The sequence below is a fragment of the Rhizophagus irregularis genome, chromosome 6 (assembly GCF_026210795.1).
Source record: "Rhizophagus irregularis chromosome 6, complete sequence".
NCBI lineage: Eukaryota > Fungi > Glomeromycota > Glomeromycetes > Glomerales > Glomeraceae > Rhizophagus > Rhizophagus irregularis.
In genome coordinates this window covers 3,898,454-3,917,778 of record NC_089434.1, presented here as the reverse complement: position 1 = coordinate 3,917,778, position 19,325 = coordinate 3,898,454, and the positions used below count along the sequence as shown (strand labels likewise).

General features: G+C 25.3%; 3 protein-coding genes across 4 annotated transcripts; 2 read left to right on the top strand and 1 right to left on the bottom strand.

Moving 5' to 3' along the window:
* Window positions 1-2,786: 2,786 nt before the first annotated feature.
* OCT59_026570 (uncharacterized protein) lies at window positions 2,787-4,747 on the top strand (the record flags this gene model as incomplete). Its single annotated transcript, XM_066143245.1, has 6 exons — window positions 2,787-2,926; window positions 3,016-3,172; window positions 3,608-4,380; window positions 4,489-4,528; window positions 4,606-4,644; window positions 4,704-4,747. Exons 1-6 carry the CDS (start codon window positions 2,876-2,878, stop codon window positions 4,745-4,747), a joined length of 1,104 nt encoding a protein of 367 aa, XP_065992782.1. The 5' UTR covers window positions 2,787-2,875.
* Window positions 4,748-7,801: 3,054 nt separating this feature from the next.
* On the top strand, window positions 7,802-9,606 carry OCT59_026569 (uncharacterized protein; the record flags this gene model as incomplete). The annotated part of the gene is made up of 3 exons (XM_066143244.1): window positions 7,802-8,096; window positions 8,272-8,571; window positions 9,034-9,606. The coding sequence occupies 3 exons, from the start codon at window positions 7,802-7,804 to the stop codon at window positions 9,318-9,320; spliced, it is 882 nt and encodes a 293-aa protein (XP_065992781.1). The 3' UTR covers window positions 9,321-9,606.
* Window positions 9,607-12,199: 2,593 nt separating this feature from the next.
* OCT59_026568 (uncharacterized protein) lies at window positions 12,200-14,638 on the bottom strand (the record flags this gene model as incomplete). Of its 2 annotated transcripts, XM_066143243.1 has the most annotated exons (7): window positions 12,200-12,285; window positions 12,357-12,416; window positions 12,497-12,532; window positions 12,615-12,665; window positions 12,736-12,747; window positions 12,817-13,654; window positions 13,724-14,638. In XM_066143243.1, the coding sequence occupies 7 exons, from the start codon at window positions 14,312-14,314 to the stop codon at window positions 12,200-12,202; spliced, it is 1,674 nt and encodes a 557-aa protein (XP_065992780.1). The 2 variants fall into 2 exon arrangements, with proteins under 2 accessions (XP_065992780.1, XP_025169881.2); XM_025321069.2 differs by lacking the exon at window positions 13,724-14,638 and having other exon boundaries at window positions 12,497-12,529; window positions 12,817-13,105.
* Window positions 14,639-19,325: the final 4,687 nt, after the last annotated feature.

Sequence of the window (19,325 nt, the reverse complement as noted above, 5' to 3'; positions counted from 1 at the left end):
AAATCAATAATACAAAAGTACTAGAAATTTGGGATTCAAAAATAAGATACTTCAAGACTAAATTTAAGGTTACATACAAAGAAGTAAAAGAAGGCCAATATGTGGATAAAAAGACTTAATATATAGATCTAGTAGCAATGTACAGCAGTAATTATATTGGTAAATATTAATATAAATTCACATTATTGTATATTATAATCAATGGTTGCTAAACTCGAACTGAGCCAGTTAACATGTGATGATTCCTCTCTCCTGTTGCATTAATAGTATATTAAAATTATTTGTGATTACAAATTATTAATAACCTTGTACCAACAATTTGTACTTAATATTGTGATTATAAAGGTGGATTTATTATTTAAAAAATTAGGACTGGTTAGTGGATACATGTGACTAAAGAGAAGAAAGTGACTTATTAATGACTCTTAAATCTTAATTTATTAAAAACAACATTGCTAAACACTTTATATATTAGGTGACACAATTTTTTTAATATATATTTATATTAACCATGGAATTCTTTTTCACAATTTTGAAAACATAAAAATGAATTCATATCCATGTAAGATATTTTAGTTGTAAAAATGTAATATTACTATAAAAGATACATTGTGAAACTTGATTGCAGGCCACTTCTTATCAAATCAGCTAATTTTTGGCATATCCTTAAATATGAAGATTCAAATTTTATTTTCCTAATTATTGAAGAACTCTAAAATGTTTTCTAGAAACTGTTTCAAACAACTCCTTAATAAAGTTTCTACTACTTTTAACCTTATCTTTGAATTTGTACCTATATCTATATGTCTTTTGTGCCTGAAAAATAGTCTGTCTATTTTGTCCTATAAGGTTTCTGATGATATTTTTGGCTTTTTTGAAGTTTTTTGCTAATAAAATATTTGTAAACAAAGTCTTCAAACTCGTCCTATTGTTGAAACAACTCCATTTTGTAAAAAATTTTGTATATTTTTATAATAAAAATGTAGCATTTTTTTTCCTACTTATAATAAAAACATTTTGTTATATTAAATTTTTTTATATAATTGTTTTGATTATATTCATATTGCCAATATTGTAACTGAATATTAATTTAATTGTATTTACTTTACTATGATTATAAAAAATATATATAAAAAAAATTCTTTGTTTCCAGTTAAAAAATTATAATGTTCTATTTCTACTTAAAAAAAATTTGTTTAAAAATTATAATATCATTATTCAAGCAAATATATATTCAATAAAAAAATTTTTTCATTAATGTATTCATAATTCATTTAATAATATAAATGCATCATTATGCCATATTTAGTATGTAAAATATTTTTTTTTCTTTTTTTTTTTTTGATAAATAGCCTGGTCGCATTTTCAAAATTAAAGTAACTTCTTGTTTATTGGTATCAGAGTTCTAGGAATGAAGAACTCCAAACAACAGTTTCAAATATAATTAAAGGAATAAATAAGGTGTTACAGTAACACTCCTATAGAAACCTAAAAAATTGAGATGATTTATTTTTCAATTTTTCATTGGTAATTTATGCAAAATAATTATAAATTTTTTTTTTAAAAAAAAAAACTGTAACGCATTTCTTTATTTAGGATAGAATTTTTACATTGAAATACCTAGGAGCGCCCGTGCAAACACGAAACGCCTCTATAACAGAGTTCAATCTATCCTAAAAAAAAGCACAAACAAAAACAAAAACAAACAGAAAAAGAAAAAGTACCTCCTATACCTATCCTATATCTAAACGAAAAAAACTATCTACTAACACTAATAACTAATCTAAAACACGAAGACTAATGTCTATAGAAAACACTGACTAATCTAGAGAAACTACTATATATCCTAGCGCGTAGCTCGACCTTTTTCCACGTTTCGTCTCCATGCGCCAAATCAGTCAAAAACCTAGCCAACTTCCATAGAAAAAACCTATAAAATTTGCTTCTCAAAAATTTTATTCATACAAAGCATGAGACTTGAGAATAAGGTTCCTTCCCTTCTGGCACACAAATTATTATAAATTTTGAAGAATATAGTTTTCTTTCATCTAATAACTGAAACTTAAGTAATCATTAGAAAAAGTTTTTTTATTATTTTATTCTCATTATAAAAAAATATTAACTCTCTTTTACTTTAATTTAAAAATGTGTCAATACTTTAGCTTGAAAATAGAAAAGGTAAATAAGACAGCATTTTTATTTACCTTTATTGAAAATGTTATTAACCTATTTTTAGCAGCATTATTAAAACTTCTTAGTAAAATTCAAATGCTCTGTAATTAGGTATGATTGGAGAAGTCTTTATCTTCATAATGTTATCTATATTTCCTTCATTTACCATATTTACTAGACAAGGTTCATTTAACCAATCTTACAATATTATTATTATCTTTCTAGCATAAAGACAAAAAAAACTTATGTGCGAACTATAATCTATATCCACCTTGATTTTCATTAATTAAAAATATATTAATTAGAATTTTTATTCCAAACTAATTTATTTTTGATATATAATTTGGCAATGGTTTTTTTATTATAGGTTTATTTTTTTTTTGAAAATACAGAAAAAAATTATATGATCTACATTATCGAAATAATTTTACTTCGCATTTTTCATTTAACCATTTCGGGTTAGATTTATTTTTTATGATGATGATCAGCTGCTGCTTCGAATTTTCTTTGTTACAAAAATAGTAATTTTTGTAGTACAAATAGTAATACAAATAGTAATACAAATAATTAATACAAATGTGCGAAACTTCGTTCAATTTATAATTTTTTTCTTTGCCCATAATAATTTTGAAATTTATTTTGAGTAACATAGTTATTTATTTATATAACTAAAATTAAAATTATAATCCACAGCTCAGTTAATATGGATGAGACCCCAAAAAATTTATGGAAGGGTTATGATGATAAATATCAGGTAATGGCAATTTAATATTTTTAATAATTAGAATTATTTTATTGAATTTTCGTAGTTAAAAATATTAATAACTTTTTGTCTATTAAAAGTTTCATGTTACAATTCCTATTATTGATTCAACTATTGAATCAAAAAATGTAGATGAAAGAGTAATTTATATAGGAGACGTAGAAAAAAGAAAACAAGCATATGGAATATGTGGAGAATGTAAAGAACCTGGCACAGGATACAATTGGTGTCAATCCTGTAATGCTAAAAGATTTAAAGATAACTTTAAAAATTGGACTAGTGGAAATAAAGATATTGATGAATTTATACAACAATCACAACTTAATGCTGTACATTATTTGAAATATCTTGAATGGATACCTTTTGAAAAATTTCATAATATCACTTATATTGCAGAAGGTGGTTTTAGTAAGATTTATTCAGCCGAATGGCCTGAAGGACATATTGATCATTGGGATATTGAAAATCAAATATGGTATAGATTTTCATATGATAAATATGCATTGAAAAGTTTGAATAATTCTTCTGATATATGTTCAGATTTTTTAAATGAGGTAATTTAAACTTACTTTGTCTTATATATAAAGTTTGTTATTTACATTTATTTATTAATAAAACTTTTCCTTTTTGATGATAATTAGATTAAATCTCATCTTCAGATTCATCTTATAGATATTGTTCAATGTTATGGAATTACTCAAGATCCAAAAAATAAAGAGTATATGATGGTTTTATATTATTGTAATGATGGAAATTTGAGAAATTATTTAAATGAATCTAAAAATTATATCAATTATAAATTAAAAATTGATCAATTACAACAAATTGCAAGAGGACTTTTAGATATTCATAATGCTGAAAAAGTTCACAAAGATTTTCATTCAGGCAATATATTATTTAATTATATGCCATATATAAGTGATTTAGGAATGTGTCAACCAGCAAATATAAAGCAAACAGTTAAAGAAGAAGGAATTTATGGAGTATTACCATATATGGCACCAGAAGTTTTACATGAACGACAATATACAAAAGCAGCAGAGATTTACTCATTTGGAATAATAATGAACGAATTTCTTTCTGAAGAAATTCCTTTTAATGATATTCCTCATGATGAATTTTTAGCTATTAAAATATGTAAAGGGTTTAGACCAACGATTTCTAAAGACATACCAAAGTTACTTGCAGATTTGATAATAAAATGTTGGGATGCTGAAATAAAAAATAGACCAACCACTAAAGAGTTGTATCAAACACTAAATAGATGGTATAATGGTACCGATAATCAAAATAGTGAAATTTATTTTCAAATAAAAGAATGTGATAAAACTAGAGAAGAAAAATTCAAAAACAAGTCAAATGAAAATAAATCCAAAAGCTTCAAAACGCATCCACAAGCAATTTATACTAGTAGACTTTTAAATTTCAAAAATCTTCCAAAACCAGTAAATTCTTCAAATTTATCATCTTTTCAATTTAGTTCAGGTAATTAAATTTAATTTGTTTTATCATATAATTCATTTTACATTAATGTTATTTTTATTTTTTAGTAGACCACTAGTTACACTGCTCAATCAACATCAGCAAATCCAAGTAAGTATTCCCTTATTATTATAATTATTTTATTTAAATTTATTAACGTTTAAATACTATAAATACATAATATACAGTTTCAGAATGCTTGGATGTTCAATTAAGTGAATTATTAGGTAAGTTATTATTATTTGTAATTTATTAATATTCTATATCTAATTTTTTTTTTTTATAGAACTAAATGAAATTTGCCAAGATGATGAACATAATATTGAATGAAGTTTCTTTTATGTGAAAGTTGAAATCAAATAGTTTAAATATCAATTCGTGTATTGAAGTTAGTTTACTTCTATTTTTCTTTCATTATCTGTTATACTTTAAAAGTTTTTATCTTAGTTTTTTATTTACATAGTATAGATTTATTGGATTTTATATTTAAGAATATTCTATGTAAATAAAGATTTTAACATTGGTTATATTATTTTATGCGTAATAAATAGTTTTGGTTGATTCGTCCTAAAGGGTTTAAATAATTGATGAATTTATTTTAATACATTTTTTATTTTTTATTATATTTAAAATTTTTAACGTCACTCATTGATGTTTTAAATAGTGAGTTTAACTTTAATAGTTAAATTTAAAAGAATAAAAAAGCAATTTTATACTAAATGTGATTCTTAATATAACTGACAACTGGTAGAAGCGAAGCAAATAAATAATAAGACGAGAAATTTTTCATGCAATATTACACACATTATAGTTTAATGGATTCAAATATTAAATAATTTCGTAATTAATTATTAGATATATAACTATTAAGTCGAATATTTTAATCAAATAACCGTAATACATTATCTAATTAGAAACCCAATCTAAAAGGAAGTGCTGATTTTACTGAATTTAAAAAATAATAATCAAAAAACTATTTTAAAACATAGCCTAGTATAAGTTAACTAAATTTTTTTTTTTTTCTCAAGATGAAAAGTGATTAATCAAATTATATAAGCTTTAATAAGCAATTATTTCTTCACTTTGATTTCAGAAATTAATCAAATTGATTTTTTATTTCGTAATATAAATCCTAATCTTTCATAATAGATTAAATATCAACTACCTCTATTCAAATCATTCCACCACATTTTGCTTTGCATTAAACATAATAATGTAGATGTCTAACTTTATTTTATTCATTCTCCTAAAAATAATTTTTTTTCGAACAGAGATAGTCTTTTAGAAAATGGATATTCTTTAATCTGTAAAATAACAAATAATATTACAGTCCCTAGCAAAAATAATGGCGGTGAGAATACCGCTAATTTGATTATAACTTCATTACTATCCCAATTAGAGCATTACTTTTTATACCAAATTAAACAGTGGAATGCTTATTTAAAAAGCAATGAAAAAAAGTAATTTCAAATACTCATATTATTTTTATTTTATTACCCAAAATAGCTCCTATTACAATTAAATTTATTTATGAGGTGTTAACTTTTTCTTGAAACAAATTTTTAGGAATTTTCTAATTGAATTAGAAATTATTTGGCATTTCTGTTAGCAATATATACCTCTCATAAAAAATGCCAAAATTTTAAATATGTTTTATTTTAAATGTCAATACTAAAGCTATTTCTTAAAAAATACTGCCAAAATCGAAATGATGGTCATTTTCATATTATTTTAGTTATTTTTATTTCGCACCCCTAGTGAAAACATAATAATATTATGAGGTATCAAAGTATTGAAGGTATGGAAAAGAGGTCATGTTTATGTAATATTCCCATTTACGTCACCTTATGTGGGATGATATTGTAGACCATTGGAGTTGGAGGATGTTGCACATGATAATGAGATGTCATGTGGTTTGTAGTTGCGATGATGAAGATCAAATTTATTGATCCCCAAAGCCTGAGCAGAACTATAAGTTTTTACTTTGGTGGAGTTGAAGCATTGAGAAATGTAATTCTCATGCGGGATGACATTATATTGGTTGGGGATGTTGCGCATAGTGAGATGTCATGTAGTTTGTAGTTGAAGAGCGATGATGAGGATCGAATTTATTGATTGAGCAGAACTATAAGTTTTGCTTCGATGGGGTTGAAGCATTGAAAAATGTAATTCTCATGAGATGTTATTATAAACCTCTGGAGTGTATGCTCTATCAGATTGGAGAATTTCATGTCCAAGTTTCTTGCATTGCCGATTAAAAGTCGCCTCTTTCTTTTTGGCTGTGGCATCTTCTCTCTTCTTTTTTGGGAGATGTTGCGAATAGTGAGATGTCATGTGGTTTGTAGTTGAAGTGCGATGAATGAGGATCGAATTTACTGATCCTATAAAGTGCGAGCAGAACTATATGTTTCTGCTCCGATGGGGCTAAAGCATTGATGTGGGATTCACTTTACACTTTCATATAAGTTACCATATTCATTATTAAAATTATTAAAGCTAAATATTGTATATTTTTTAATAATGATGGAATAAATATAGGTGAAATTAATGTAATAATAGGTTGTATTGTAACTTTTTTTAATGTTGCAGCTTTTTTTCTAATTATATTGTTTAACAATGTGTATTGTCCTTCTACATTATCAAAATGTAAACTCAAAGATGACTGCAAATTTTTTTGTGTTTCAATGAATGAAGCTAAACCTATAGTATCCTTATCACACTCATTTATCTCCAAGTTTGTTATATTTTGACAAATATTAGTAAACTTATGTCACAACATCAAAATTGAGTTCAAGGGAACGTAAGTTTGAAAAAATGATTTTATTGATATACAGTAATTTCTTCTTGGTATCCAATGGAAATACTTTGCATTATTATATATTAAAATTAATTTGTAAATTACTGGTTCTAATATTTGTTTTTTTGTATTTAGAATCCTTGACTTCATCATTTATTGATAGTTGTACCATATCTGTAAACCATAATGTTGTGAGTTGTATTTGAACGTTGGTCCTTTTGGAAATTTATTTAAAGGTATCAATATTATTTTGTGGCGAAGGATATTCTGAATTATTTGGTAAAAAGTGAGTAACAACATTATAGAATTTTTCACGTGATTCTTGTTTCGTAGTTGAAAGGATTTTCAACTTTTCAAAAATAATTCTAAAGTAAAGGTACAGCTATATGACATCAGCTTGAATTTCCTAAAGTACAGATGCAAAGAAGCAAGATCGGCATGTAATTCATTAAAGGTTAACAAGAGAACATCTCCTATAAGTTGTGTCATATTATATGAATGGAAAAAAAACTCTTCCTTCAAAAATTAAAAAACATAACAATTCCGCAGTAAAATTTTAATTTTATTTTACTCAGTTTTTTATTAAAATGGAAGATACAAGAAAAATACAAATAGCCGAAAATAAGTTTCCTATGCTTATTATGGGTGATGAAAATAGGTTTTTAAAAACTACATATTTCCAATATATACAATATTGTGAAAGTCTTAGTGCTTCATTTTTTAAGGGACGTTCAACAGAAGTTCAAAATAATATTTTAAAAGCAAATTTTGGATTAACAAATGAAGACATACTCAGTTGGGAGAATAGAGCCTCTCATTACCAAATGACTCCTCAAAGTTTCACATTTTTTTTACATGTTGCTATGTACTCTGCTTCTCATGGTTTTAACGCAGTATATGATGGGATACAACAGAGATATGCTGAAAGAAAGCAAATAATGAATGTTGTGAGAAAACATGAGGATAAGTCTAAAAAAAGAAAGGCTAAAAAGAATAAAAAGAAAAAAACACCAAACTGTTGATTCTGATTCTGATCCATTAACAAATGATGAATCAGATGATTATATGCGAAATACTGTTGATGATGATGATCAAATAGGTGATGATCAAGATGTTAATATAAATCGGTCGATTGCGGATGCCTCTGGATCTCAATCACATGTTGATCAACCTTTTGATATGGACGTCACACCAGTAGAACCAGTATCTAATCTGGATGTTACAATGCCTCAGCCGCAGCTATTACAACAACCAGATAATAATTTATCTAATTTGACAAAATCTTCGAATAAAAAAAAGAAGTCAAATAAAAATATAATTCAGCAAGTTATTACAGGTCATAAACCAGGTGATGATGGTACATCACAAGTCAGAGACATTTTGGTTTATGATATCCCAGTATCCTGGACGCCAGAAGAAATTCTGCAAAAGTTAACATTTTGGGGGAATACTATCTCATTACAAATGAAACAACAAAAGAAATACCAAACAGTTCGTTTGAAGATAGAATTAAATTCTTTGCGTCTTACCCAGTTCGAAGGTAATGATGATCCTGTTTGGACTACGGATTTAGGGGGGATACCGGTTCGATGGTTTCCAGCAAGGTGGACACTCAAAGAAAGAAAACAACGTGAGAAGTTCCAAGCTACGATTCGAAAAATTCCAGAATTGATGACGATAGCAGCCTTATGGAAAGACCATTGCCCACATTCATTCCTTTCTGCGATTAAGGGTTTGAAAAGCTTTAAAATTATACAGACTGCAAGGGGGGATCGTAAACTTATTGGTTATTTTGAAAAGTGGGTTGATATGCGTACAGCATTAGATAATCAATTTGATTGGGAGCAATTGCACCTGTCTTGGAATCGACATGATTCTCCATCGCAACGAACAAGGTCATTTGGTAATAATACCAACAAGGACCGGCAACGAACTTCAGGAAGTCGACAGACTGATAAAAGTAAACAGAATTCTAAGAATTCTAAAAAGAAACCACAAGAGGCAAAATCTGAGAAGCATAAAAAGCAGAAGAAAGATAAGTCCCGTAAAACATCACGATCAAAGGTCTTAGCAGAAATTTTAGATGTTTTACGTAAATTAATTTAGGATATACTAAATTTTTTTAGGTTTTAGAATAATTTTCTTTTTGTTTTATAGTGTGTTTTTTTTTTTTAGAAAAATATTTTTGATCTAGTCACCAAAGGATGTACGAATACTGGTAGGGTGCTTATGCATGTGAAAGTATTTGGGCAGGCATGACGGTAGATAGTTCTTTTGAACATATATTCTTAAGTCACCATTTTTTTTATTAGTTTTTATTCGATCTTGTATTTAAACTAGATTAGTTCAATTTTGTATATTTTTCTTTTATAATAAATATTGTCCTTTGTTTAAAAAAAAAAAAAAAAATAAGTTGTGTCATATTATTAAAAGCAATAAATGGAATGATAAAAATTATAAATTGTAAAAAAGCGCTCCCTACGAGAAGAAAATCAAAAATTAAAAAGGAAAAAATTAAAAAACATTGGATGATTATATCAAGAATATTAAAATTAAACTAATGATGTGAATGATAAAATAGTTGAAGGATAAATAATGCATATTTATATAAAAATTTGTCAAGCCAAATCGTAAATTAGAATATTTTTTTTTTACTAGTATATTACTATATATGTTTAGCCAATAACGCCTGGTGGGTATGTGAAAAATAAAGGTATAAAAGATTTGTTCGGTCATTCGAAAATAATCATCAAAATTTTAGGAAAATAAAACTTTTATTAGACCATTATGGCCGATATTTAATAATCGACGACTGTTTTTTATTTTCGAATTAGGGAATTTTATCATGGTCTAACAACAAAAAGATAATTATTGAAAGTATTTAATACGACATTTTCTGTATAAATTTATATCGTTGAATTTTATATCAGTAACATCATGAAATTTTGGTACACAAGAATGAAGAATACCTTAAATAGTTTTTTAGTTTTATTTGAAAATAAAATAAACAGGGTATCTCAAAATTCGAAAATTAAAAAATTAATATTGTTTATAAAAATTGTTTGCTAACCGGTTAAAATGACAATCATTTGAAATTTGATACACAAGAACGCCCCTTATTTTAATTTAGTGAGAGATTACCATTCGTGGTTTAATTTGTAATTATTGATAATCATTCTTTGTAAGAGGTCGTGATAAAATGAAAGTTAGTACCAGATACTAATTATAATGCTTTTTAATCAGACATTAAATTTATTAATCCTTGTAGTTAAATAGGCTTTTAATAAGGCGATGATACTATTAATTTAAAGCTGCAATTAACTTTAAATAAGCTTTAAAAACCTATTGATTAAAAAATTTCTCATTTTTATTAACAAAAATATCTTAACGACACTAAAATATATTACGAAACATTTTACAGCTTCTCTCAAAACATAAAATTACTTTTTATAACAATTTAACGAAAAGTGAATATGTTTGTCCTTTTCTGGGTAGGTTTATTACCTTTATTAATATTTAACTATTCCTATTATACTGTATGACAATAAAAATAAAAATAGTGTAATTTATTAATAAACTTACAAATTTTTCTGAGAAATTTATATAATCAATAACACTTTAATTGTTTAGGACATACAGTATAAGTTGTTAGGATAGACGCACAATACTTGTGAATTTGATAATCTTTGAAAGGTACATTTGACTTTTTTTTAATAGAGTGTGTCGATTTAATAGGATCCATTTAGTTTTATTTTAATAGAGTTTAATAATTTTTTTAAATAAGAACTGAATCATGAATATCCGAATTATAGAATATTATATCAATGTTAAATAACATTAAAATGATATCATTTAAAATTTTAAGATTTCTGTAAGTTATAATAATTGATTTATTTGAATTCTTCAATTATAGATAATTTTACTTTATAATTTATTTTCTAGGTTGCTGCGGAAACTAAGTTTATCGAGTTTTTATTCTTAAAAATTGTAAAAATTATGTATAAAAAGGTTAATTATAATATTAAATGTTATTTTTTTCTGTAATTTTGACCAATAACAAAAAATTCGATAATCATTAAAAATCTATAAAAATTCATATTCCAGACAATAATTAACTTGCTTCGATAATTTAACACTAATAAGAATAAAATAAATAGTTTGTTAACAGACAATAGTTAATGAAACTTTTTACGCGGGCGCAGACTTTTTTATATTTATTTTTTTTTTTAAAAAAAAATTATTCTAACTCCTTCAAACGTATTTCTTATATTTATTTATATTTATATTTACAACATTTTCAAATTTATAATACAATTTTAATGCATAAAAATACTACTTGTCGATAATTACATTCTCAATAAATATTTTATTGTAGAAATTAATGAATTATTAAGATTTGGACTAAACTTAATAAGTTAATATTAGAACAGCAAAAAATGAAATTCTATTATATCATCTAAAATCTAATTTGCAAATTAATATACGTAGATTATTACAAAACTGTAAATAGTAAATAGTATTAAACTATTATTTAATTAATCAATTGCTTGTATACTTTTATAGACAGAAATTGCTATTGCATTACATAATCTACAATACTCTATAATGCTTTATATCCAATTAAAATTTCCTTTGAACTAAATATTCGTATGGTAAATAAACCAGTATTCATTTAACGCTGCAGTATTTGGTAATTTTTCGTGTAATTTAAGATTTGGACATTAGTTAACTAAAATATCAGTATATTGGTAATACAGTAATTGGCTTTGATCATAATAAAATTGGATTAATTTCACTAATATATAATATTATAATACCGCTCAAATTATAAATTTATTCATATTCTATATATTGTATACTAGTCATAAATAAATAAAGTGAACTATTTAAATTACAAACTAAGAAAATTTGCAAATATTGCTACTCTAGTCTTGGTGTTTAAATAATTCTAAATAAAATAATACAAAAATAATAATGATAACGCTCTAATTTAATAAATAGTTAAGATCCATCTTACTCGTAGCATAATTTCTTTGCGTATATTGGTATCCAATTTCATGATATTGTATTTCTAAAATTTAATATTAATTACATGCATTAATAATAATAAAAATAAAATATGAAAATTTCAGTAATAATTACCTTCATTATTATTTGAATTGACTTTTTTATTAGAGTTAGAAGCTAAATCTTTTTCATCATCTATTTTATAGTAATAAATAAGAAAATTGATTATTTGATTTACAGCATTATAATGAATTATTATAAAAACTATCTATTACCATCAAAATAACTTCTTTTATTAGATTGCTCTTCTACTTTATTTAAAAAAATAAATAGATATAAATTAGAATTATAGATCGAAGATTTTAACAAAAATATATTAATTGCTAATCTTACCAATAATCAAACCATCTTGTAAATCAAAATCAAATTGTATACTATGATAAGCTATAAAAATAAAGTTAACATAGTAAAATTAATAACAATATTAATAAGTTAAATATATTTTAATAATTACCATCTTGTTCTTCTATTAAATAAAATGAATAATTAATATTATATTGTAAAAAGTTAAAACTGTACAATAAAAAATTCTTACCTTTTGTTGCATTTTTTGGTTCAGGTAAATTTTCAAAATTATAAACTCTACTACTAATATTCCAATTACTCGAACTTGCACTAAAATTTCCAAAAAAGGAACTATTAGTAGAACTAGAATTTACATTATATCTTGTATTTAATTGAGAGTTATTAATACGAGTAATTTTACTAATTATTCTTTGTTCATTTTCATTTTGACAATACCATCTATAAATATTACTTATTTTATTAAAAAGAGTGGAAATATCAGGTCTTATCATAGGATTAGCATCCCAACATTGTTCCATTAATTCTTTATATTCTAAAGGAGTGTCTGGTATTGTTTTTGGTCTCATTCCATTTATTATTCTTATTGCAAGATCATAATCATGTTTATTAATAAAAGGTGGTTGTCCGGATGAGATTTCCCACATAAGTATGCCAATACTATAAATATCAGATGCAAAAGTATATTTCTTATTAACAATGACCTCAGGTGCTATGTATGGAAGATTTCCATATATACTATCTAATGGTTTATTAGCTGGTCCACAAAATCCAAGATCACTGATGTAAAATCTTTGATCATTTTGAAAAAATAATATATTTCCAGAATGTAAATCTCTGTGAATTGAACTCTCTTCGTGAATATCATAAACTGCGTTAATTATACTATAAATAATTTGAATTCTTTCTTTCCATGTAAGTTTATTGTGATTTTGTTGCAAATATTCTCTTAGATTTACATTCATACGATTCATTACAATCATATAATTTCCATTAAATGGATTTTGAGTTAAACCATAACACTGCACTATAAGGAAAGATTTGCTACTTATGTGTAGATGAGATAAACCCTACAAAAATTAAAGAATTGCAATTAAATTTTAAAAAAATTTCAAATACTTTTAATTACTTGTATATACCTCATCAAACCAACTTTTATTGGCACTTTCAACATTTTCTAATTTTTTGAGCACTACATTTATAATTCCACTTCTTTTTAATTGTTTTTCTTTTAAATACCATTCAACATAACGTCCATCAATCCAAACTGCAGTATAAATTTCAGAACATCCACCTTTAGTTAAGTATTTAATATTTTGTAATTTATTATAAGGAATCCATTCTACTATCAAATATGGTGTAAGTGCTTTTATTTGACATTGTTGTATTAAATTATCAATATCATTATTTCCAGATGTCCAGTTTGAAAAATTTTCTTTTAAATAATTTCGAATACAATGTTCACAATATAATGTAGCTAAACATTCATCATGACAATTTTCACAAATTCTTTTTGTTCCTTCATTATAAAAAATTTTTTCATAATCAAAATTTTCTTTTAATTCTTTTACTGCAAATGATTTTTCATCCTTGGTAAGAGATTTGTCAGCAAGAACTGTTTGTATTCTAAATACATGTTGTTTTTCTAAATTATTTTGAATATTAGGGTTTGCTAATGCAAATGCTCTATTAATTGCAGCTTGAACTATTTCTCGTCGAATAGTAGCCATAATACTGTTGATAAAATTTAAAATACAATTTTAAACATGAAATGATAAATGGAAAAAAGGTCTATTAAATTCCGAAGTGAGTTTCACAAAATTTACGTAAACAGCAGTCTGAATTCTTAATCACGTGAATTAAAATTGAGTAAAGGGAAAATAATTTTCAATTTTTAAAGTATAACTTATTTTATGAAAAAATTTTTTTATGAATAAACAAAAAAAAAAACATTAATAGGTGTATATAATAAATTATACTCGTTGTATTTCTCGATTTTGGTACAAGTCACTAATTTTGTTTATTATTATTTGTCAAAGAAAATATTATTTATTGGTAGTATTCGAGGCCAACTAAATTTTTATGTCGTTTTTTCCCGATAATTCCGTTGGCGTAGGTTCGCATAAATTTAACAATATACTTTATTCAACCATTATATAAAATATTTTCTATCAACTTCTTTTTCAAGAATTGTATACAATGAAAAAAAATTTTTCACATCCAAAAGAGGAATTATTTTATGCATCACCCGCACAAAATAAAAATAAATATGTAAATAAAATAATGAAAATTATTTGGCTGAAATTTTTAAGTCGTACGGAAGATTAATTGTTTCACAAGTTTACGCAAACGGTCGATCCAATTGATCCATATGAATTCTTAATCACGTGAGTTAAAATTGAGTAACCGAGAAATTAAGAATTTTTTCGTTACTATTTAAGAAAAAAAAAACAATAAAGAATTTTTTCGTTACAATTTTTAAAAAAAACAATAAAGAATTTTTTTTTAAAATAATTTTATGAAAAAATTTTATGATGTAATAAATTGAAACGGTATATTTACTTTCCAATTCGTTCTTGTACCAAATCGAGGAATACGAGTATAGTAAAACTAGTATAAAGTCACTAATTTTGTTTATTAATATTTGTCTTAGAAAGAAAAATGTTGTATATGGGTACTATTTAAAAATCAACTAAATTTTTATGTCGATAATTAATCACATCCATTGGATATTCGTTAATGTAGATTTTTAAAAGATTCGCAATATACTATATTATTATCCGATGGAAAAGAGTGAATAACATTATTTTTACTTATGGAGGGAAAATGATTGGCTGAAAATAAGCCACGAAGTGGCTTATTCAGCCAATCATTTACCTGTAATAAGTAAACATTTTCTATCGGATAAATTTTATATCCGAGAGGCCTCAATGATCATGTATAAATAGTTTATTAATAGTCTAACAAAGTATAATCTTATCACCTATTTTCTTTCTTTCAATAATTAGCTTATAGAATTGATAATGTATATAAATATAATTTTATTGTGTGTATAAATAATAATGAAATAAATTTCATATTTGATATTGCATATAAAATACTATCGGATAACTATAAAATTTTGCTTTACATGATCCTATGGAATATCGGATATATTAGCATAAAATATTTTTTTTCAACTTTATTCTAACCCGAATGTTTAGTTTGTTTAAATTTAAAAAATTGTATATAATTAACTCCTAATGATTTTATTTACGTATTTATTATTTTATGAATCCCGCAGACACGCATTTTTTTTTAGTACATCACGGTTACACTACATTAACTTATAAATTTCATTCAAATCGTTATTTACGGCATAAAAAAGAAATATCTACACAATTTTTTTCGAAATTATTGAATAGGTGGTCCACAATCTCTGAGTATTGTATGGATTTCACAATCAAACTGCCCTCATAAAGCATCTCGTACATAACAGTATTTATTTACGTACAACACCTTCGGATAAAAGAAAATACGGATTTATTTTTTATTGCTGTTCCTTGTTTTTATTAACCCATTCGTATGAGTTATCTTAGCGGCATAGTTACTCTTATGATGGCTATTTCTTTTTTCTTCTTTCTTCATTTTTTTACGAAGGGTGAACTCCTTATGGAGTATGCACTAATTAACTTACTTTAGTTAGCCTTCTTGGTTATGGGTCTAAATCGCGACGGGTCAAAATCCCGAATGGGTCAAAATCCCGACAGTTGGCCCGCGTTATGCAGAATTATTCAGAATCACGTGATATCTTGACCAGCATTAGAATTCGAGATTTTGACCCGTCGCGATTTTGACCGGATCCCGCCTTTCTTTACGGCTGATTGCTGATTTTTTCTAATTTTTGATCGGTTAAAACTTAAAATTTTATTGTAAAAAATATTTTAAATAAAAATTTTTTGCAAACATATTTATTCAAAATAATCATATTTAATGAAATTAATTGAAATTTCATTTGCAAATATAAAATTTAAGTCACACATTTACGATTTTAAAGAAAAAAATCACCATATTTATTTTTATTGAAGTGATACAAATAAAGAAACAATAACAATAAATAAAAAAGATAAAGTAAATTACAATGATCAAGGAGAAAGATGCTAATAAAAAAGTGAAATAACAATGGAGTAATGGAAGGTAATAGAAGATGAAAGGGAGTAAAAAAGAGTAATGAGAAACGATAGGAAACAAAAAGATGAAAAGGAGTGATGGAGACGAAAAGAAGTGATGCGAAACGAAGAGGAGTGATGGGAGATAAAAAGGAGTGATGGGAGACGAAAAGAAGTGATGGGAGACGAAGAGGAGTGATGGGAGACGAAAAAGAGTGATGGGAGACGGAAAGGGTGATGGGAGACGAAGAGGAGTGATGGGAGACGGATAGGAGTGATGATGTGAGACGAAAAAGAGTGATGGGAGACGGAAAGAAGATGAAGAGGAGTAAAAACTTATAAAATTGTAAAAATTTAATAAAAAATTTTCCAATAAATTTTCAATCAATTTTTTATTAAAAAAAGAAATTCTTTATTAAAAAAAAAAATTTTCAAGCCAAAATTCTCGATACCCTTATTAAAAAAAACTATTTTCAATAAAATTTTCTATTAAGATTTCTAACAAAATTCTCCATCAAAAAAAAATAAAAAAAATTTTCAACCAACAATTCTCTAATGAAATTCTCAATCAAAAAAAAAAATATCCCCTATTAAAGAAAATTTCTAACGAAAATCTCCCGTCAAAAACACATTTTCCCTATTAAAAAAAAAATTCAAAAATTCTTACCTATTAAAAAAAATTCTCAAAAGAATTTCTATCAAAAAAAAAACTTCCCTCCTATTAAAAAAAAAATATTTTTTTTTTGATTTTATTCTTTTATTCCCACTATTCCCACTCTTCTTTTTTTTTAAAAAAATTTTCTTCTTTCTATTTCTATTTCCTCTTTATAAAAAATTTTTTATTTTTCTAACTTTGACGTCCTCCCTTTAAAAAAAAAAATTTTTTTTAACTTTCCTAACTTCGTTACCCTCTTTTTAAAAAAATATTTTTTTTGATTTATTTTTTATTCCCCTTTCTTTTTTATTTATATATATCCCTTTTTTTATTTCATAGGCCAGCAGATTTTTTTTTGTGAGAAGATTCAGTTTCTTTTTTCTTTTTTGTAGATCAGTTTGGGAGTCCTTTCCTTTTTGTAGGATTGTTTAGGATTTTTTTCTTTTTTTAGGTCAGTTCAAATTTTCTTTTTTTTTTTTTTTGTAAGTTGGGTTCAGATTCTTTTCTTTTTGTAGGTTGTTTCAGTTTGTTGCTTCAGAGTCTTCTTTTTTTGTAGGTCAGTTTTGGATTTATTTTGTTGTTTTGGTTTCTTTTTCATCAGATGCTTCATAATTCTTTTCATTTATGTAGGTCAAACATTCTGGAGTTCTCTTTCATTTTTTGTAGGAATGCTGACCTTTGGTGACTTGGACGATTGCAGATGCTATATGAAGGGGGGGGTTTTGTTTCCAATTAAGCTAGACATTCTTATGTTTCTTTTTTTGTTGTTTGACTCCAAATGAACCTGAACTTATAGATAATTTTGGTTGCAATAGGTGGTTTTAATAAGGAGGGAATTTTCATAATGTATTTGTATTTTGTTTATTTTTTATTTTTTATTTAATTTAATAAAGTAAAATTAGATTTATGTAAATATAATTATAGTAAACTGTAATACAAATAGTAAATTCAGTGACCAAATCGTATAAATTTCGTGATAAAATCAGTGATCAAATCATGTAAATTCCATATGAATTCCGTGCAAATTCCGTATCCAAACCATATTTTTAGTGATACGGAATTGTGCATTTTTCCGTATCCTATTATGATACGTTATTTCTAAGGAAAAAAATCGTATAAAAACTTTATAAAAAACGTATCCCAATTTTTTTATAGGGTGTAGGCATAAGTGCATAACACTAAATGATATTTCCAAGGATTTCTTCACAGAATTAGAATAGTAATTTCACATCCGAGTTTTATTAGCTAAAAGGAAATAATAATGAAGAGTATTTTATCATTATATAACCCTTTAAAAAATATTAAATAAAGAACATTTCTGTTTAATTAGAACATTTATTATTATCTATTATTATTATGATTTTAAGCTAAAGTGCATATAATTATTAATAATAAAATAAAACATGATCATACGTACAGTACCATAATTTTCTGTAAAATTGACCGCAAGCCCCAGTAAATTTGTGGCTTATGTCAAAGTTCCGCTGATCGCTCAATAATGCAGTAAGCCACAAAAAAATCTAATCAGAAATTTTATAATTTGTTAAATAGACTAAAAATAAAAATATAAATTTCACAATAATTCATTTTGCATAATAAAACTATTATTTTATAATAACGATCAATAAAAATCATGCAAACTCCAGTTTCACATTTAATAAAAAGAATTTAAAAAATTCACATGCTTATAATTTAAATCTTACTGCACTTGTGAGTTGTGACCAGCAAATATAATGCGGATCAGTCTGTGCAATGTAAATATACTGTATCACAAACAAAAAAAATATAATTCATTTGAATACTCTTTCAATTGAAAATAATAACTTCCGTGCCACATCAGATCATTATTAAGCATGACGCTCGTACAATAACATACAATTATTTTATAATAGTCAAATTCATCTTTAATTTTCATTAATCTATCTATATATCCCTCAA